A 22,069-nucleotide genomic window follows, 5' to 3' on the forward strand; every position below is an offset into this window, starting at 1 on the left:
GGTTATTAAATTCGCGTTTTATGATCTTCATAGATATTTTGACATATTGTGGACCTATATTGTCGATTTTCGCACCTGACCTAGCACTAAAGTAAATATATGGCTACATCATTTGATATGGTTTTAGACCCTAGGTCTCCTTGGACCAAATCCGTTTCAGGACATTTGGAGTTGATCTAGCGATGTCCATCCGTCCGTCTGTCTGGCTGATGCCCACGATAACTCTCGAAGGGAGCATACGATCTGATCCAAAATTGGTATATGGTCTTGTTTTCAAGCTTTGATCGATTTCGGAGATGGACATTATCGGTCCACTCCTTCTGGTAGTACCACAAAAGGTCAAAATTTTCACAGAGAATAACTTTCCTTGCCTCATGGAAAGGATCATCCAATTTTGACCAAACTTTGCAAATACCAAGATTTGCATCAGTGCTATGACAGGAGCGATATTTTTTGATTGATCGACATTTTTTATTGAAAAATCTAAATTTAAATTTCCCGAAATCCAGTTTTCCCTTTCCTCAGCAAATTTTAGGCCTACAATTCTCTCTCTCTCTCTCTCTCTCTCTTTTTATTTGTTGACCACATTTTAATGAAAAACTATTTTACTTAATTTGTTTTTATTTCTGTATTTTTCTGTTTTCTTTTTTTATAAATAATTTATTTTATTTTCCTTTCTTTCTAAATTCCCTAAAAATTAATAACTCCTCTTGAATTCATTACCTAAAATCGAACACTTATCGGCCAGATTGAGGTCAGCCCCAATGGGGCAGTTAAAATCCAAACCAAACTCCTCATCGTTGCTAAGAGGGCCATTTATTTTCAATCTCTCAGGGGTGTGTAAATCCAACGGGCAGCATTCCGATGGTTCCGCCACAGGCTCCTCGGAAAATCTTTCGGCACAACTTATTTGCGCAAAGTTAATGAAAAACAACTGAGTGTTGCTGAAATTCATTTTTGGCAAAGTTTCAAATTTCAAATCTGGATTAAATGCCTCCTGTTTGTCCAGCCAATTGTTGTAGGCGGTGAAGGCCACACTCAGCGCCGTGGCGTCAGCCATAAATTCACTCAATTGGCTGGCATTGCGAAACACATCGGGGGTATTGAAAAAATAGCTGCTCATTTGGGCTCGGAAACATTCCCTCTGGCTGAGGAATTCATCCAACTGGGCGGAATAGGGCTGACGTGTGGTGGCACCACGATCATTTGCATTCTGCTCGTCCAGATGATGTTTGATTAGCTGCCGGGCAATGGCAAAGCCAAGGGAGGAGTATTTCAGGGACTTGGGGTAATTGTATGCATAGAAGGGAGGCTGTAGGAGACCCCAGCCGAACTGTACAATTTTCTCATTACTGCCTAGATGGGTGGCAAAGGCCTCCACAACATTGGAGGCCAAAATGGGGGCCGACTGGCGTCCTCGTTGGGGTGGTGGTGTTAACAGGGCCTGCTGTTGCTGGACATTGTTTAGGGTAATAGATTTCAAAATTTCCCAATAGTTGCCATTGGTTTTAATGCCGGCATAGGTTTGGGGATCAACTCCCCCAACCACCCCTGACTGATACGAGGGTTCACTTATTTGCAGGGAATCAATGGATTTCCTCAATGACCTAGGTATGGCCTCTTTTATGTCACGAAATATACTGGCCACATCCTGCTTGACAAATTCCCGGGTCTGCGCAGGTATGGACATTTGATAGAGGTTACCCATGTACTCGGGAAACATTTGCATTACCTTGCGTACACAATAGGGTTTACGATCCATCTGGGGTAGGGTCAGTTCGGAGAGGGCACGATACATAATGTAGTTGGCAAAAGAGGGTTTTCGGCCACTGATGCCCGTCAAATACTGCAGATATTCCGGGCTGATTATTTGGAAGTCGGTGCGACCCTGACCCTGGGGTTGGCCCATGCAGAGTTGGACAAAATTGATTAGCTTTTGATTGGTTTCCAGTTCAAGGAGTCGCTGTTTCGAGTGTAGGTGGGGTGGGATGGGTGATCTGCCCTGTCTTCGGGGACCATAATTTGTGAGTGGTGGTGGCCGACCACTGTCGGCTTCTTCTCTCTCCCCATCTTCCTCCTCCTCTTCTTCTTCATCTGTTTTAATGGCCATTATGTCGGCCTTTCTCATAAATTTACAGAGATCGAACTCAAAGCGCTGGATATCTCCAGCCAGGCGATTGGCATCTCCATCGCCAAAATCAAACCACAGCTGGAGCTTCTCCTTAATTTCCATTTGTATGGTTTCGAAAATCTCATCTTGTTCATCGATTTGAGGCGATGCCTCGGCATTGCACAATTCCGCCGGCATTATTGTGGTCGAAGGCTCTCTCAACACCGGCCTGCCATTGGGCGCCATCGAGAAAGCAATCAATATGTCCAGATTAAAATCCAATTTTAGTCTTGCCAAAATCTCAATCCATTGATACGCCCTTTCCCGCCAGGTGTCCTTGACATCCGGCAATCCGCCATAGGTGGCCACGAAGCGTTTTATAAATAATTTCTCCTCATTCCAATTGGTGGACAGGCAAGAGCGATAGAATTTATTCACCACCGGATGGGGATTGCGACTGGCATCATCCAATCTTCTTTGCAGTTGTTGCACCACCTTCCGTTCCAAAAGGCCAGGCACCGTTACCACATCTCCATCCCTGGCATCGCTGACATTTTGGTTCTGCAGCCATTTGCCACAGGCATAATCATAGAAATCCGAACAAGGATCTTGTTCCACATTCAAAAACTTGAGCATCTCCCCTCCAGTGTAACGGCGTTCTGTGGCACTCTGGACATGTGAGAGGCCACCACCTAGACTAGCAGCAGCACCATTAGCACCTACTGCTCCACTTCCTCCCACCACAAATCCTGGAGCATTTTGATAATTCATGCTATGACGATTCGACGACTGTTGACTGCGATAGTTCCGATTGTAACCTTGACCCAGACACTGGCCAGTCCAGACACAGCAGCCAATCATTGCCCATAGCATCAGCCGCCCATAGCGTCGCCGATTACTTTGTAACATTTTCACACGCAGACTTTTAAATCGAGACTGACTGCGGTGGTGTTTTCGGAATAATTTGTTTTGAAACTGAAAGTTGTAGTCATCAGAATTGGTGTCTCTTTTTCATGGCATGGCGCGGCATTTGGCGATAAGAAAGTTCTCTTCAAAACAAATTTTTATTATTTTTTGGTTCAAGTTTATTCGAAAACGAGAGCTGACTGCTGGCGGCTACCCCGGGCCTATTGTTGTCAATTGAAATGATTGTTTATGTAGTCAAATAGATTGCTGAATCGATAAAAATGAAAACAAAATTCGAGGGTAGTAGCATAGAAATGGGAGAGATTTTCGATTCCCCCCGTACGAAAATTACGACTCAGTTTCAAAACAGGCTACCGGTTTCATCGCACCATAGAAATTATTTCAGTCATGCATGGGAAAAGTCTAGAATAAGCGATGGTTTCATTGACTTCATCATTGCGGCGCCCAATGTCATTATATGCGTCATAATATTGAAGCGACCTCTAGCGGCAAATAGTGACAATAGCTTGCATCATGAGAATCGTACGAGTTATGATCTATTAGATTAGATAAACCATTCACCAAAAATGATTTCCTTTATTTTATCGCTGTGGCGCCCAATGTCTTAAAATTCGTTGAAATTAGCCTCTAGCGTCAAATAGCGTTGCAGAAGAAATCTGTAAATCTTGGGAGCATCATCTGACGACTGCAGATTTACATCCAGAGCTCATATTTTCTCGTGCGAGACTTATAGGAAGTTAACTATTGGCTCTTGAAGAGTTCAAGAGTTAACCGTTTTTTGAATAAACCAAGGGGGTGAAAGCGACCTCTTGCAATAGAAAGTGTTACAGAAGGAATCAGTAAATTTTGTGAGTTCCCTCTGACGACTGCAGATTTACATCCAGAGCTCATATTTTCTTGTGCGAGAATTTTTTAAGAGGAAGAGCTCGCGATTTAATTTTTTTTTTGACAAATTAGAGTGATAACGACCTGTAGCGACCTCTTGTGACAGATAGTGTTACAGAAGAAATCTGTAAATTATGTGAGCTCCCTCTGACGACTGCCGAATTACATCCGGAGCTCATATTTTCTCGTGCGAGACTTATACGAAGTTAACTCTTCGCTCTTTTGTGTGGGAGAGTTCAAGAGTTAACCTTTTTGGAATAAACAAAGGGTGAAAGCGACCTCTTGCGACAGATAGTGTTACAGAAGAAATCTGTAAATTTTGCGAGCTCCCTCTGACGACTGCAGATTTACATCCAGAGCTCATGTTTTCTTGTGCGAGAATTTTTTAAGAGGAAGAGCTCGCGATTTAATTTTTTTTTGACAAATTAGAGTGATAACGACCTGTAGCGACCTCTTGTGACAGATAGTGTTACTGCAGAAATCTGTAAATTTTGTGAGCTCCCTCTGACGACTGCATCCAGAGCTCATAGTTTCTCGTGGGTGGGTGTATTATACGAATTTTGCTCTTCGCTCTTTTGCGGGAGAGTTCGAGGGTTAATTTTAAAAAAAAAAAAAAAAAAACTAGAGTGATCGCGACCTCTAGCGACAGATAGTGTTATGACCAAAAAACATTTAAATTTGTGATCATGCTCTGACTACTGCAGAGTAACGTCGTACATGTTCATATCAGATTTCTGGTTAATTTGAAGAAAACCTAATGCTTTTTTCGGATTTTATGATCGTTTTGGTTATTCCAAACTTTGACCCTTTGCGGGGGAGGTACCTGAAGGAGGTGACCGATATATCCCATCTTCACACCTGACCTTGGGCTAATAAAAATATTGTAATCTGTGTAATTTGAAAAAAACTGGATGCTTATTTCGGATTTTATGATCGTTTGGGTTGTTCAAAATTTTAAGCCTTTGCGGGCGAGGTACCAGAAGATATGGTCCGATCTCTATCATCTTTATAACAGATCTTGTGTTGATGGTAATATCAAAATGTATTTATATTCCAAATTTTGACCTTTTTTTTTTTTGGGAGGGGGGGGGGGGGGGGGGTGCTGCACTTGATGGACATTTCCAAAAATGTGGAAGAGGAGGGGGTAACTTTTCGCCCCCCTCTATTAGACTACTACTTTCAAAAAAACGCTACTTTTTATAATCTGCAGGAGATTTTTTATAATTATTGAAAAAAAAAAAAAATATTTTGTCGAATATTGTTGTCTCGGTTTAAAAAAACTCCACATTGGCAACCCTACTTCCCAGCATTCAAGATATGGACCAAGTGCTCTCTCTCAAAACATAAAAGCTTTTTTGCCATTTCAAATCGAATTGATTTTTGTAAACAAAATGGAAAAGTCAACATTACGAATTCAGTTTTAAAGCTCTCATTGAGTGAAGTGGAAGTGAGGCTGTTGTTGGAGGAGGTATCGGTGGGACGTAGCAATGGGTGTAATATTCAACTGTGTTCAGCTATTACTCTTGTGGTTGGCAGCGACATCTAGCCGCTTGGCCGTGGCCGAAACCACAACATTTCCCATTTTTAAGCAAGAAGAAGCCATACGAGCGGCCAAAAGTCGTGAAGTTCTGCAGTATATGAATTTAAGCGTTAATCCCTGTGAGGATTTCTATGAGTATGCCTGTGGAAATTGGCCGAAATTCCATGCACCGCCGGTGGGCAAAGAGGATAGTGGCCAGACAATCAAAACAATTCTGGAGGAGAAAATCGAAGAGGATCTCCACAATTTATTGGATGAAAATGTAACGTTGGAGGATAGTTCGGCAGCGCGAAGAGTCAAGGTGTTCTATAAAAGTTGTCTGGAGGCACGTCAGGGTGAGCCCTCACATCAGGCGTTCCTGAGCGACTTTATCAAGTCTAATGGCGGCTTTCCTGCCATACCTGGCTCCAGTTGGTTGGCACATCACCACAACTATGACTGGCAACATGTGGTGGCCATTTTGCGTTACCACTATGGCCTGAGCGTACTCATTGGCATGGAGGTGGACAACAATTACCAGACCATGGAGGAGAATAGTTTGTATCTGCAGGAACCCTCCACAATGATGCCACGTTCCTTGTGTAATGCCAGGACAGCACAACAGATAGATGTCACCGACAAGACCTATGACTGGGTGGAACAGGAGGTAGCCGACAATCTACGGCTATGGCTGTCCATGAAGAAGGAGGATGCCCTTCATGTGGCTGCTGATATGGTAACCTTCGAACATGATCTGTGTAAGGCCATGTATGTGAACTCCTCCAGCCAAGATGAAGAGGAAGAATTCATTGGCAGCCTTAAGCCCGAGAATCGTACCCGAGAATATCCACGCAAAAGTTTGAATCATTTCACGCAGCAGTTCAACAACACCCTGGACTTTAATGCCATTGTTTCGAACAGTTTTGGAGTGGGGGTTACGAAACCGGTTTTCATGAAAAGTCCCAAATATTTTGAACAACTGATTCAGGTCATTGAGGAGACGGAGGAATACAACAAGACCGTGGTGGCCAACTACATTATGTATCGGGCTCTGACCTATTTCAATTTCCCCCTAAATGATACACCGCGCAACAGACCCGCCTATTGTCTGCAGGTGGTGAAGAAATATTTCCCCAAGGTCTTGGGGGACATCTACTATCGCAAATATGCCAATACCTTGGATCAACACAAATTGGCCAGGGTCTTCGAGCAGCTCAAGAAGATAATGGAAGAATCCCTCAACCAGGAATGGATCGAGGAGGGTACCAGACGATTGGGCAAGAAGCGTCTCTCCAAAATGTCACTGCAATTTCCCAGCTATGAAAAATTCACCCTGAACTTGGAATTTGTGCGCAATGACTTTTGGAAAAATCTGCGCATGATCATGGGCGAGGTGAGGGCACACGAAGTAAATCGTCTATTTTCGGCCGAGAAACCCATGCCCAAGGATGAGGTACAGGCCTATGAAACGAGAATGGTCTATAGGCCCTATCATCAATGCATCGACATTGGCTGGGGGGTGCTGCAGGCCCCCTATTACCAGGCTGCCCTACCCCATGGCATGCGCTATGCCATGATTGGCCAGAAACTGGGACAGACCTTGGCCACAGCATTCGATGACCTGGGCTGGACGGCCGATAATCCTGATCACAAAGTTTGGGACTCCCACACCGCGGTGGAGTACTACAAAAATGCCAACTGCTTTACCGAGCAGATTGGCAACTATTTGCACAATGACCCCTACAGCTATCACAATGCCACCAAAATTCGCCGACTCATAGCCCAGAGTGTGGGCTTGAATGTGGCCTTCAATGCCTATTTGGATTGGTTGTTCTACAAAAATCCCAGCAATGACAATGAAATGCTTTCCAAGGAGACTCTGCCCGAGCTGGACTTTACCAATACCCAGTTATTTTTCATAGGCTTTGCCCAGGCCCATTGTGAGTCGCGCAAGAAACCCAAGAAATTGGATCCCCTGAAACACTACCGCATTAGTCCCTATAGCAAACATAGCCTGTCGCGATATCAGGTCAATGGTCCTTTGGCGAATTTCATAGAATTTGGACGAGAGTTTCACTGTCCCATCGGAAGTGAAATGAATGTGGCGGATAAGTGTGTTATTTATTAAAAACAAAAAGCGAATTAGAATAAAGAAAAATAAAAAAAAATATTTGTTTTTAGTTGTTGTTGTTATTTTCAAGCTTCTGCTGATAAGACGACATCACTATTATCTAAGCGGCAGCATAGCTGGAAAATGTGGAGCAAATGTTTTGATGATGCCACTGCATTAGACATAGAGCAAAAGAGAAATCTGAAGAAAATAACAACAGAAAGAGCAAACAATTCTTATCGATAATTGGTGTGGAAAAGCCTGGGTTGCCAGGTTGTTGTTTAAGTGCGAATTCTAGGTGAAATTAAAAATTTATTTTTAAATTATTAGCAGAACCAGAAAAAAAAGAATGAAAACTGAGAGAACGAATAATTTTCATCGATGTTTTGTATGGAAAAACCAGGGTTGCCAGGTTGCTATTTAAGTGAGAATTCTGGGTAAAATAAAGAAGATATTTTGAAATACATAATTATCCGACAGAAACCAGAAAAATCAAAAGATAATACCAACCGAAAGGTGTTACAAACGGAAAGACAAATATATAATATACCCTCCATACTATTGCGGAGGGTATAATAACACTGTGCGATAAAATTTATTTTTTTTTTTCAAAGAAGAGCTAAAATAGTGGACACGAGTATCGGAGTTTTGAATGATTCCCTCGCCATATAACCCGAATAAAGAGGGGAAATTCCGCCCTTCCACATTTTTTAAAATTTTAGGCTTAAGATTTCTTGGTATCCACGAACACTATTTTTGTAAGAAATATTAACCCTCAAAAGAGAAGGGTCAGAAGGGGTCTTTTTGGTACCTTTTTCAAAATGTGGGGAACAACTATAGTTTAGTAAAATCTCTCGGTTTTTTTAATTTTTTCCAGAGGAAGGTATTTGTACTATGATTTCGGGAAAGTATTTTTTTCCTGGGGCGAGGACGACCCGGTTACCCGAATGTTTGACCCGTGAGTCCGGCTTAAAGACACGGATCTACTGAACCGATAATTGGTCACATGATGGACATAATTTTAAACGATTGGGAAGTTATATCCAGATTATCGGTGTTTTGGATCCTGACATATGGGTCTTTGAACCAGGACAACCCAATTCTGCCACGGTTTTTCTAAATTTGTTGCTATTTTAGTTAGCTGGGGCTTAAGATTTGGCACATATTTTTTCTCGTCTACCAAAATGACGTATTTTTCGACTTCTGGGGATTCTTTTTAAGAAAATCCGGATCCGAAAATGTATGATTCGATATAACTCCCGAGCCGAATTTGATATAACTTCCAATAACTCCATCATGCAACCATTTGTTGGAAAGGTATTTTTAATAGCGTTCAAATGATGTCAATATTGTAAATATTGGTTTCGCAAATCCGGGTCTAACCCGGTTCTTACGGGACAAATATTCGGATCCGTCCAAAAAAAATTACATTTCCGGAATTATGGTAAAAAAACCACCTCGGAAAATTTTTCAAAAAAAAAAATAGAGTTCTTACTAAATTCGATGTTTTCAGGACGGCAACATTGTATCAATATTGTAAATATTGTCAAACCCGGTTCTTTCGGGTCAAATATCTGGATCTGTCCCCAAAAAATAAAAAAATACTTTCCCGTAATCGTGGTAAAAAAACCGAACTCGGAAAAATTTTCAAAACAAGAGAAAAAGAGGTTTTACTAATTTCGATGTTTTCAGATCGGCAGGACATTTTGGTATTGAAAATGGGCTATACATAGGTATCAGCCGGGGTTTGACATTTTCACCTCTGGGGTATGTCCAGCACCGGCTACGTGATCCATAGTTTTTCTAAATTCTATAACCTTTGTAAGGAGTCGGCCTTTGAGCAATGTCTTCGTAACTAGAGATATCAACACAAATACAGGGTGACATTAAAAAACTGCAACCAATTTTAGACTTCTGTCATTTCCAAACCACTCATCCGACAGCTGTTAAAGCGAAAATTAAAGAAGCGACTTAATCGAAACCCGCGTCACAGTGGCCGAAAAATGGCTCGTGAGCTGAACATATCACAATATTCCATTCGGCAAATATTGAAAAATGAGCTCGGGGTAAAGCCATTGAAATTCCAAAAAGTGCAAGAACTTACACCGCATCAGAAAGAAACTAGAATCAGACTCAAAAGTGCTAAAGAGTTGCTTCGCTTGGCCGAAAGTGGTGAACTGCCGAATTTGGTTTTCTCCGATGAGAAAACATTCGTTGTCCAGCAGTTTCTAAGCAAACAAAATGATCGTATTTACTTGCCAAAAAGGTCAGCTGAAAATGTGCATCTTCGGTTGGCCACCAGAACCCAAGCGCCGGCTATGGTGATTGTGTGGGCCGCCATAACAGCCGATGGTCACTCTCCGCTCGTATTAATCGACCGTGGCATCAGAATAAGAATAAATGTCGAATATTATCGCGAAAATATTCTGGAGTATGTATTAAAGCCATGAACACACAAACATTTTGGTCGCAGACCTTGGACATTCCAACAGGACTCAACACCATCGCACTCAGCATGCGCCACCCAAGATTGGTTACAAAATGAGGTTTTTCGCTTCTTTTCCAGCGCACAATGGCCAGCAAAATTTCCGGATGCCAATCCATTGAACTATTGCGTCTAAAGTATTTGAGAAAGCAAGGTTTTCTCTTAAAAATACCAATGTGTCGATCACATCCAGCAAGCGCTTCGCCGGCAATGGGCCAAAATACCGCAGAGTTCAGATATGTTCGAATCGGTCATCTTTGGTACGAATTATGGCCTTCAAACGGCCAATGAAACCGCTGCCCGGATGCGACTTTTTTATTGGCAGCGTGTGACGCTTTCATTGGCCGTTTGAAGGCCATAATTCGTGCCAAAGATGACCAATTTGAACAAATTTAAACTTATTGTGAAACTTGAGGCTATTTCCGACATTTTTTGCTTTCATTCACTAAAATTTAAAAAAATGTAAAAATTATGGCCTTTGACTTTATTGCAGTTTTTTTTATCTCACCCTGTATAATCCTGTCTTTCGTTAGGAAAATTGTTACCACGAACAAAAAACTATTTCTAGAACATAAGACAACCCACCCCTTCAAGCTTTGCTCTTTTTTAGTTTAGGTCAAAACGAGGTTATCTCTCAACCCCACAATCATCCATAATTTATAGAAACAAAAAAATACACAACTTATGTTTCAGAAAAAAAAAAAACAAAATTCAAAATATTCACATTTTATTGAGAAAAATATAAAACAGAAAATATTAAAAACAAACCAGAGCATTAACATAATTTAAACAAATTATTTTTTTTTGGAATTCATTGAAGAAAAAAATTAAGGGGAAAAATAGAACACATAAAATCACAGGCATTAAGCCTACTTTACATAATTCAATGTATTGTCTAAAATGAATAGATTAGTTAGTTCACCGTAGCTGGAGGTCTTTTTCATATGTTTTGCATTTAAATTCAGTTTTCTTTTTTATTGTTAATTTTTTATTTATTTTGATTTAAATTTTTCTTGTTCCAAGAAGTGGCAGAAAGGCAGGTTAGTGACATGGGTATGATTTTTTTTTAAATGTTTTAAATTTAATATTTTTTTTAAATTCAAACTCTTAAAATTAAAATTTTTAAAAAACTGAAATGTTAAAAGTAAAAAATATAAATTTAAAAAAGTAAATTTTAAAAATTAAAATTTAAAAAATTAAATTTTAGAAATTTAAATTTAAAAAAAAGTTAAAATTTAAAAAATCTGAATTTAAAATATTTATAATAAAAAATTAAATTAAAAAAAAAATAAATTAAATTTAAAAAAATTTAAATTTTATTAAATTTTATTAAAATTAAATATTTTTAAGTTTTTTTAATTTAAATTTGTTTAATTTTTTTATTTAAAATTATTTAAATTTAATTTTTTTAAGTTTATATTTTTTTTTTTGATTTGGACTTTTTAAATTTAATTTTTTTTTTAATTTTTTCACCCGTTTTATTTCACCAAAAATTAAAATTTACAAAAATTTCAAAAAATTAAAATTTAAAAAATCTGGTTTTAAAAAGTTTGTTTTATATTACAAAATTAAATTAAAAAAAATTAAATTTAAAAAATTTTAAATACATTTATTTTATTGAAGAGAATTTTTATTTATTTATTTTTAATTGTGGTTTGATTTAAAAATACCACACGATGTAAAATTACATAATTAAATTTTTTACGTTTAATATTTTTTCAATTCACATTTTTTAAATTTCAATTCTTTAATTTACATTTTTAAATTTAAATTTTTTATTATTCTTTTTAAATTTAAATTTTTTATTTGTTTTTTTTTTTTAATTTTAATTATTTTCAATTAAATTTTATTAAAATTAAATCTTTAAAATTTAATTTTTTTTAATTTAAATGTATTCAATTCATTTTTTTTTTTAATTAAAATTATTTGAAGTTAATTTAATTTGGACTTTTTAAATTTAATTTTTTTTCACCGGTTTTATTTTCACCAAAAATAGAAATATGAAGGATTTTGCTCTCTCTCTCTCTCTCTCTCTCTTTCGCTGTCGCCATCTCTCCCTCCTCTCTCTCTCCCTCCTTCTCTAATACAAAAACCGTTTCTGTTCGGGATTCATTTTATTGCCCAATTCACATTGGAATTCTCGCGAAAAATCATTAAAGTTGGCCAAAGCCCCTATGACACGCCACATCTCCGGCAAATCATCAAATTCCGCAATATCTTCGGAATAATCGGCACACCATGTCTGGGCAAAGGCAATAAAGAACAACTGATTCTGGCCATATTTCTCCATTAACGGCAACTGTTCTTGTTCGGCCAAATCACTGTTGGCTTTATTCTTCCACCACTGTTGATAGGCCTTGTAGGCCATAATCAGGGCTCCATTATCCGCCACATAGGTGTTGATCAGTTTTTTGTCTTCTGTTTGAATCCATTTGGGGAATTTATACTCCTTGTATTGTTCGAGGAACCATTGGGCACGATTATCGAATTCCTTTTCGGACACAATGTCCCACCATGACTTGGCATAGCCATGTTTGTCATATTTCCGACCCTGTGAATCGAAACCCTTGAGCATTTGTTGAGCCAACAGATAGCCCAGAGTGCCATAGAGTATGGAATGGGGATAGGAGGGATCCCAAAGGAAACGAACCTGCAAGAATTCCACAGGAATGCTGATTTTATTCGTCTCATAGTCATAGTGCGGAAGGGTGTATTTAGTGGGCGGGTCTTGGGGCTTCTCATAGAGTTGCGCCAAATTTAGCCCAGTCTTCCAGTGCCAAATGGCAATGAGATTTTGATAGTAGTTGGTACGGCGCATAAACAACTTCAGCATCTGCTCGGCATGTTGGGAATCTTGGGTGGCAATTTGTAGCTCCATGGCTTCCAGCTTTTCATTGGCCTTTTGTTTTGTCTCACCTCCAATCCAGGTGAGGCGCTGCGAGCTTTGCAACTCCGAACGGAATGTCTTCTTAATATCCTTCCACACCGACTGCAGTTCATTGATCATTTGCATAGTGTGGTAATTACGCAAGAACATGCTCTCCAAGGCATCGGGGAAATATTCCATTACTCTGTTGACACAATACTGGGAATCCTTGGCCAATTTGGCCCTGGGCAAATCGAATTGTTCCAACACCTTCCACATGGTGTAGTTGGCAATCGTGAGCTTGGGTGTTGTCTTGATAACATCCATCAGGGTGGAGAAGTAGTCCTCCGGCGACTCATAGACCTGGGCATAAATCGATTGGTTGAAAATCAAATTCAAATATCGATTAATGTCCACATAGCTGCCATAGGCTGTTTTCAAATCGGCCGTGTAACGTAGGCGGGTAGTCTGTTCCATGGTCAGGCCTTTGTTGTTGGGCAAACCCTCGGCCAAACGTTTCTCCACGGCCAACACCTGTTGGGCCACCTCGGCAGCCCACTCTTCGGACATATCGGGGAAGTAGCGTCTCAGCTGATTCTCAATCGACGTGGTATAGGCCAGACGCAAACTTTCCTTATCTTCCTGCAAATATGAATCACGATCCAAATACATTTTCGGAGCACCCACCATAATCCGGTTCATATCCTTTTCCATGAAATCCGGCACAATTTTCAGGCCAATCAAAACATCCACACCCAGCTTGCGGCGCATATTGGCCACAACACGCAACCAATCATAGCCAGACTCATACCAATTAACATTTGAGACCATGGGCCAACCACCCTCGAATTCGGCCACCTTAACAATGTGCTCCAGACCCTCAGCATCCAATTGGCCAGTTTCCCGGCACGACTGATAGAAGTCCTTAAGCTTGTGATCAATACCCGAATCACTTTTACTCTCAATCGACAACATTTCAGCACACTTTTTACCATACAACTCCGACAGCTGGCCGAGGTGGGAACTTTTGCCCCGGGCCGGGGCGGGATTCAAGTGACCCCAACGACCACAGGCGAATTTATAGAAATTTTGACAGGGTGGCTTGTTTTCGTTGAGGAAGGCCCGCATTTCAGAACCTTTGGCCAGGCGCAGCAGTTCAGAGGTGTAATTCTGTTGAACCGGTATCGCCGTGGTATTTCCCATTACCACCATCAAAATTATTGCCATTCCGGCAATCCCATAGAAATTCTTCCCCATTTTTTCCAATTTGCTCCTCCGATTTGAAATTTTGAAAATTTTTCGTCTTCGACAATTGTTCTTTACTTCGCTCGTTGCTTTACTAAAATGAACTAATTTTGAATATGAGATGGTTTCAAATCTCAATTTCTTATCATATATTTAATTTGTTGTAGTTGTTGTTGCTATTGTTTTTGTTTAGTTGCCTCATGATGCTCACTCATTTCACTTGTTTGGTAGCAGAGCATGTAATTGAGTATTTCTCTATTTTGTATTTGTTTTGGAACTTTGTTTAATTAATGGAATATTGAAAAGAAAATAACGAGGGTGGCAAGAAAAGTTGGGGAGGAAAACTTCAACTTGGCGATGAGACTAAGTGGGTTTCGCTCTAGATAAGTTTACTACAAGGGAAATCGTTATCTATCGCTTTTCGGAAAATATTGAAATCGTGAAAAAAAAAGATTTTTGGAAATCGTTGATACTTTATCCAGCCGTTTGTGAAAACTTATATAGGTTATCCACGTGTATGAATAATTCAGATACTTTTGGTAGGTACTCTTTTTGGTTAAAGAAAATTCCCTTTTTTTGGTTTGTGGCGAACTTAGAAACTTTATCCACACATTGTGGATACAATGTTCACTTTTGGATAATATTTTATCCGCTGTTTTGGGATAACTAAAATACGTTTTTAGGATAATCTAGATTTCTTCTTAAATTTTCATATGCTCCTTCACGCCATTTGGATAACTTAGATACTTTATTCACATTTTTTCGCTTGTCACTTATACTTATCCACTTATTAAGGCAAGGCACATACTTTATCCACACATTCTGGATAACGTAGATATCGGAAGATCGGCTCGCTTTTAGATTTAGATTTATCTATCTACGTTTTTATTCACAAGTTTGTTAATTTACTCTCAGATAATTTATTTACGCCCTCTGGATAACTCAAATACATTACCCAATCGTTTGGATAAGTCAGATACATTATCCACAAACTTTGGATAAGTCAGATACAATATCCAAGTGCTGTGGATGACTTAGATACATCGTGGATAATATATCTAAGTTATACAGAGCATTCTTGATTATTCAGATACGTTCTCCACAAACTTTGGATAGCTTAGATACGTTATCCGTGCACTAGGAATAATTCAGATACTTTTTTCAAGAATTTTGGATAACTCAGATACGTTATCCGTGCACTCGGGGTAATTCAAATATCTTATCTACTCATTCTGGATAACTCAGATACTTTCTTTAAGAAGTCTGGATAACTCAGATACATTATCCGTAACCTGGGGATAGCTCGGATACATTACCCATGCACTCTGGATAACTCTGGATACATCATCCATGGACTCTGGATAACTCAGATACACTCAGATACCCACTTGGGATGAGTCAGATACTTTATCCACGTACTCTGGATAATTCAAATAAGTTACCATGCACTCTAAATAACTCGGATAAGTCAGATGCTATATCCACCTACTGTGGATAACTCAGATACTTTCTTTAAGAAGTCTGGATAACTCAGAAACTTTATCCGTAAACTGTGGATAACTCAGATACTTTATCCGTAAACTCTGGATAACTTAGATACTTTATCCGTAAACTATGGATAACTCAGATACGTTATCCGTGAATCCCGGTTAATTCAGATAATTTATTCACGCAGCCTGAATAACTCAGATACATTATCCGTGAACTTTGGATAATTCAGATACGTTATACATGCAATATGGATAACTAAGATACATTATCCACTCATATTGGATAATTCAGGCATGTTATCCATGCACTCTGGATACTACGATATGTTATCCACATATTCTGGATAACTGAGATAAATTATCCACTCATTTTGGATAAGTCAGGTACTATATCCACATACTCTGGATAACTCATAATTTATTTATGCATTCTGTACAACTCAGGTACTTTATCCGGGAACTCTGGATAACTCAGATATGTTATCCGCGCAACTAAGATACGTTATCCATACAATCTAGATATATCAGATACATTGTCCACTAACTCTGGATAACTCACATACATTATCAACAAACTTTGGATAAGTCAGATACATTATTCTCTAACTTTGGGTAAGTCAGATACTTTATGCATATAAACTGGATGACTCCGATACATTATCCACTAACTTTGGATAACTCAGACACTTTATCCACACACTCTCATAACTCAGATAAGTTATCCACTCACTTTGAATATGTCAGATAATTTATCAATATACTCCAGATACATCCGGCATATTATCCACTAACTTTGGATAAGTCAGATACTTTATCCACGTACTCTGTATAACTCAGATACTGTATTCTCACATTCTGTACAACTCAGATACGTTATCCGTGAACTCTGAATAACTCAGATACTTTATCTATACACTCTGGATAACTCAGATACATTATCAACAAACTTTGAATAAGTCAGATACATTGTCCACTGACTTTGGATAAGTCAGATACTTTATCCACACCCTTTGGATAACTCATGTACATTATCCATTAACTTTGGATAAGTCAGATACTATCTCCACGTACTCTGTATAACTCAGATACTTTATCATCATACTCTGGATAACTCAGATACTTTATTCATGCATTCTGGATACCTCAGATTACGTAATCGTGTACTGTGGATAACTTAGATACATTATCCATGCACTCTGTTTACTTCAGATACTTTATTCACTTATTCTGGATAACTCAGATACGTTATCCACCCACTTTGAATAGGTCAGATAATTTATCAATATACTCCATATAACTCCGATACATTATCCACTAACTTTGGATAACTTAGATACATTATCAACAAACTTTGGATAAGTCAGATACATTATCCACTAACTTTGGATAAGTCAGATACCTTATCCACATACTCTGGATAATTCAGATACTATATTCACGCATTCTGGATAACTCACGTTATCCGTGAACTGTGGATAAGTCATATATTTTATGCAGGGACTCTGTATAACTCAGATTCGTTATTCATACAATCTGGTTAACACAGATACATTATCAACTCACTTTGAGTATGTCAGATACTTGATCCACGTATTCTCGATAGCTCAGAAACTTTATTCGCACACTCTTTATAACTCAGATTTTTCTAAAATTGATTTTCCCAAAAATTTTAGTTCCACCCTCGTTAGTCCATCGCAAACCCTCCATTTTTTGCATAATTTATTTCTTCAATTGAATTAATTGCCGGCGCTCTAACGGATTTACGCTCATTGCCATGGGGCTTTTAATAAAAATATGACCTAATTTCATTGACTACTTGAAGTCATAGTTTTAATTCTCCCTCTCTCTCTCTCCTCTCTCTCTCTTTGCAGGCATAACTAAAAATCCCGAAATTCTACATCATCACACCAGTATCATCAACAACAACAACAAAACTAAGATTTCTATAAGCTGAAGCTGAAAAAAACAAAACAACAGAAATTCTTCCAAATCATCGGCGATTGATGACATTATCTATTCCCGCATCGCGCCCTCAACGTCACAACCTCCCGTACCACCCCTTATCTTTTGTGTATACGTTAAACGTATCTTGAAGTTTTTAAAACTTTCAACCTCCTGGTTTTTTGGAAATTTTGGAATTTTTTTTTTTGAAATCAACGGCATTACAAATTCTGTTTGATTTCAAAGGGACGACGGACGTCATCAACAACAATTTTTGGAACTCTTCCCCCACCCCCTACGCTCCCTAATTATAGAAATTCATTAGTTTTCTCTCACTCTCACAATTGGTGTACGAGAACATTTATGCCCAAACATCGTTAGAACGCTCCAGAACATCATCACACACACGGATTTGTATTGTGCCAACCAGGCCGGAGAAATCTTCATCTTCCTTAATTCGCAAGCAAAGGAAAACGCAATTAATCGGAACAAGGTAAGTTTGAAGGGAAGAGATAACATTTTTATTTTGTCGTTATTTGCTGCCATATACCAATGTCTGGTTTGAAGTTTTTAACCTTTACCGCCAGGGTATGGAAGAAGGGAGGCGGGTTATATTGGGTTTAAATTTTTAAACTAACAGATCTTGAAGGCCTCCCAAAAAGTACATCGATTCTTCAAAATATGAATGACATTCTGCTCATGTCCATCCACTTGAAGTATCAAAATTTCGAATATTATTTTCTTAGAGCCTATTGAAATTAGGTATATGGTTTATTTTGAGATTTACAGTGAAACTTTGTGAAGAATATTCTAGCTATTGCCTAAAATCCTAAGATCTGCCTAAAATGAGAAAAGACCGAGGAAAAATGTATCAAGAAATGTAGAAATAAATTAGCGATTTCCAGCCCTATGGCTGGGGCTAAAGTGGAGGGTATATATCGTTTGATACGGCCAAAACGTGCCTCGGCGAAATAAGACCCTACGTCTCTTTGGACCAAATCGGTTTCAGAAAATTTGGAGTCGATCCAGCGACGTCCGATGACCCTTGACGGGAGTATCCGATTTAATTCAAACTTGGTACATCGTAACATTATCATCAAACTTGATCGAATTAGGAGATTAGGCAATATCGGTCCACTTATTCCGGTACCTAACTCCACAAAAGGTCGAAATTTTCTAAAGAATATATTTTACTGCCCAGAACGAGATAGGATAATCCGATTTTGCTCCAACTTTGCTCCAACTTTGCAAATCCTAATATTTGCGTCAGTTCTAGGATCAGGTGGATAATATCGGTCCACTTCATCAAGTGCCTTCCCCCCACAAAGGGTAAACATTTTAAATAATTGTAACTCTTATAAAATGTGATGTAGCATTCCGATTGTCCTAAAATTTCACACATCCCAAATATTTTTATAAACCCAATATCTGGTTTTAAAATGGAATATATCGGTTCACTCCTTCTGGTACCTCCCCTACAAAAGGTCGAAGTTTTGAATATCAATTGAGCTCATAAAACGCGAATTGTCCTAAAATTTCACACATTCCAATATTTTTATAAACCCGAAATCTGGTGCTAAAATGGAATATATCGGTTCACTCCTTCTGGTACCTCCCCTACCAAAGGTCGAAGTTTTGAATATCAATTGAGCTCATAAAACCCGAAATTAATATCCGATTCCATTTAGACTTGGCACATATGAATATTTCTATCAACACAGGATCCGGTTCTCTTCATATCTCACATATCCCATTCTATCAACACAAGATCTGCTGTGAAGATGGAGTATATCGGTTCACTTTTTGTGGTCAAAATGTTGAATATCCATGGGGCTCAACAAACGCGAAATTAATATTTCCATCAACACAAGATCTGTTATAAGATGGTAGAGATCGGACCACGTCTTCTGGTATCTCCCCCAAAAGAGGGTTCAAGATTTACATGACGCTCAAAGAAAGCGAAATATGCAAACAACTCTCTTTAAATTTCACACATACAAACACACAATCGGTTTACCCAAACTGAAATAGTACCAAATTTAGTACCATCCTAGTTCTTTTCGTATACAAATTTCGAAAACTACTTTTGTATATCCCAATGGCACAACAAACCAGTACTGTCCACTATAAGATCCAGTACCGCTTAGTACATTTCGTATACATTCCACAACGAACCACCTACTCCTCAACTTGGATTACCATTCCAAATTTATAGTTTTTAGCTCCTTTGGTTCACATAATACCAAATGCTACCATATATAAGAAGTTTTGGTACTGATTTAGAAACATACGTAACTTGAAGTTATGCCCGTGAAGATAAATTTTAAAATATAAAAGCAAAGAAGTATTTTGTGTTGGTGCGCAAGGGGTTAATTGAAAAATAGTTTTTTTAATATTAATGATTTTTACCATTTTTTTTTTGATAAATCAACGCATTTTTAAATTAATTTAAATTAAATTAATTAAATAAATTAATTTAACAGGAAAATGACACAATTTTCCGACGAGGACGAATAACCAGAATGGTGTTGGCGGTAGGGAAACTGCATGGAAAATGCTGAATTGCACAAAAACTATGCTAGCTGCGTCATTGATGAAAGGTCTCGAGGAGTACTTTCTGGCTATATATGCCTTATATTCCCAACTGATTTCAGATAATCGAATTTTTTCCATTTTCTAACCAAAGTGGCGGTTTCGGTAGGGAAACTTCATGGAAAATGCTGAATTGCACAAAAATATGCTAGCTGCGTCATTGAGGCGGGTCTTAAATGAAAGGTCTGGCTTTATATGCCTCGGTAAAAAAATGGTAAAAATCATTAATATTAAAAAAAAAAACTATTTTTCAATTAACCCCTTGCGCACCAACACAAAATAATTCTTTGCTTTTATATTTTAAAATTTATCTTCACGGGAATCTTGAGGTTGGATTTTCCAAAAACCCTTTTGTACATCTATCCTGTACTTGTAGCAGTGACTCTCATTCCAAACTTCAGAATTTTAGAGCATTCCGTTTGTTCAATACAAAGTAGTGTATAATTTTAAGTAAATTTTAATACTTTTCTTACGAAGCGTTTCATGGGTTCTCAATCAGTCAATCAATTATTTCACGCTTTTTTTGTTAAATATATACGAGTAAATAAACATTCAATCATTGATTCGAAAAGTGCAATAGCTCTTATTGAAAGAGCCATTATTTTACTTTAATTTATTACTTATTTATTTTTATTTTCTATAGAAAAATGATATTGAGAACAAACTTTATCCTATAATTGAAGCCAAAGTTTTTCCACTAAGTTGTGTGTCCACTGGAATACCTTCAGCCACGTTTTCCGGTAGTACCGGCTTTTCCACTTTAACTGGTGGTGCCTCGTAATGGTAACCATCATGGTTTACTCTATACACAGGTTTATGTCTTAGGTAAATTATTTTTAAATTATTTCCATATTTACTGCCAAAATAACTAGAAATGACAAAATACCAAAATTATTCAAGATTCGTAGAAGCGGAAGAAGTAATATATTTACTTATATCCTTTTACTGAGGCAGTTTCTGCTGCCGGGACCAATGCTATTACCACTGCCAATGCTACAGCAAAAACGAAGAACGCCTGAAATATTTAAAAAAAAAAAATTTTGCCTGATTCTGATTTTGATATACAGTGTTTGAATATAAGTAGATTACTTTCGGAATCATGCTGCGATATGCTATCTATTCCCGTTTTACAATACTACTGATTGTTGCCAACCCGAAGGAGGATCTTTTAAAGTCTAATTTGACAGAACTCTTCACAAATCTACAGGTTTCGGATTATTGACCGACCTCATATTGAATGTGGAATTAACAAAGATCAGGTATAATTTATTCATGATCTAATTTTGCTCCACCACGTATAGGTTTGGTGTTTTACACAGCATCCCATTCATAGACATGCTAATTAGGCCTATTAAGTTCTCCCTCTTAACAATTTCTTTAGAAAATTTCATAATAAAAGTGCCAAACCTTTTTTTGATATTTTTAATCTATTTTTATGAGCAAATGCTAACAATGTTATCTTTGCTTTATTTTAATTCAATGGACTTTTTTGGTCGGATGTATTGATGAATGAAACTAATTTTTAAATTAAATTTTAAATTTTGCAAATTTATACTTTAAACATTTTAAACAATAAAAAAATGTTTTTTGTCATAGAAGTTATTTTTAAAATAACTACTGGGAAGAATATCCCAGACAAAAAAAAAAAAAAAAAAAAAAAAAAAACAAGGGAGCTGATGATGATTGGTGGCTCTTTTTGAGACTTAGGTATTCCCTATCTTACTCCACTAATAAACAAACCTTGTTTTTATAAAAATTTTAAATAACCATAGAAAGTTTTAGGTACTACAAGAATAAGTTAGAAAGCTTCAGGCGGGGTTTCGACCGCCATATATACCCTCAGCATTTGACCATATATTTATTAATATTTTATCTTAACAGAATGTTTGTAGAAATTAA

The 22,069-nt window shown here is 37.9% G+C and overlaps 4 protein-coding genes across 4 annotated transcripts in view; 2 read left to right on the forward strand and 2 right to left on the reverse strand.

Annotated features, from left to right (window-relative positions):
* Positions 1-22,069, forward strand: part of LOC131806921 (ubiquitin carboxyl-terminal hydrolase 46-like) — a 134,606-nt gene that overhangs the window by 97,719 nt on the left and 14,818 nt on the right. The window contains exon 2 of the mRNA XM_059131828.1: positions 17,509-18,071. The gene's annotated coding sequence lies outside the window, so the exon portion shown is untranslated. The remainder of the gene's footprint in view (positions 1-17,508; positions 18,072-22,069) is intronic.
* On the reverse strand, positions 623-3,019 carry LOC101890275 (endothelin-converting enzyme homolog). Its single transcript, XM_011296828.2, has one exon. It carries the CDS (start codon positions 3,017-3,019, stop codon positions 698-700), a length of 2,322 nt encoding a protein of 773 aa, XP_011295130.2. The 3' UTR covers positions 623-697.
* LOC101895290 (endothelin-converting enzyme homolog) lies at positions 5,316-7,601 on the forward strand. The gene has a single exon (XM_005175403.4). It carries the CDS (start codon positions 5,410-5,412, stop codon positions 7,567-7,569), a length of 2,160 nt encoding a protein of 719 aa, XP_005175460.2. The 5' UTR covers positions 5,316-5,409; the 3' UTR covers positions 7,570-7,601.
* Positions 11,949-14,234, reverse strand: LOC101894959 (phosphate-regulating neutral endopeptidase PHEX). Its single transcript, XM_005175401.4, has one exon. It carries the CDS (start codon positions 14,157-14,159, stop codon positions 12,117-12,119), a length of 2,043 nt encoding a protein of 680 aa, XP_005175458.3. The 5' UTR covers positions 14,160-14,234; the 3' UTR covers positions 11,949-12,116.

This window comes from Musca domestica, unplaced genomic scaffold, assembly GCF_030504385.1.
Source record: "Musca domestica strain aabys unplaced genomic scaffold, Musca_domestica.polishedcontigs.V.1.1 1, whole genome shotgun sequence".
NCBI lineage: Eukaryota > Metazoa > Arthropoda > Insecta > Diptera > Muscidae > Musca > Musca domestica.

Bases quoted from the DNA above. Each gene is read 5' to 3' on its own strand.
- LOC101894959 (XM_005175401.4), bottom strand. From the start codon at position 14,159: ATGGGGAAGAATTTCTATGGGATTGCCGGAATGGCAATAATTTTGATG.
- LOC101890275 (XM_011296828.2), bottom strand. From the start codon at position 3,019: ATGTTACAAAGTAATCGGCGACGCTATGGGCGGCTGATGCTATGGGCA.
- LOC101895290 (XM_005175403.4), top strand. From the start codon at position 5,410: ATGGGTGTAATATTCAACTGTGTTCAGCTATTACTCTTGTGGTTGGCA.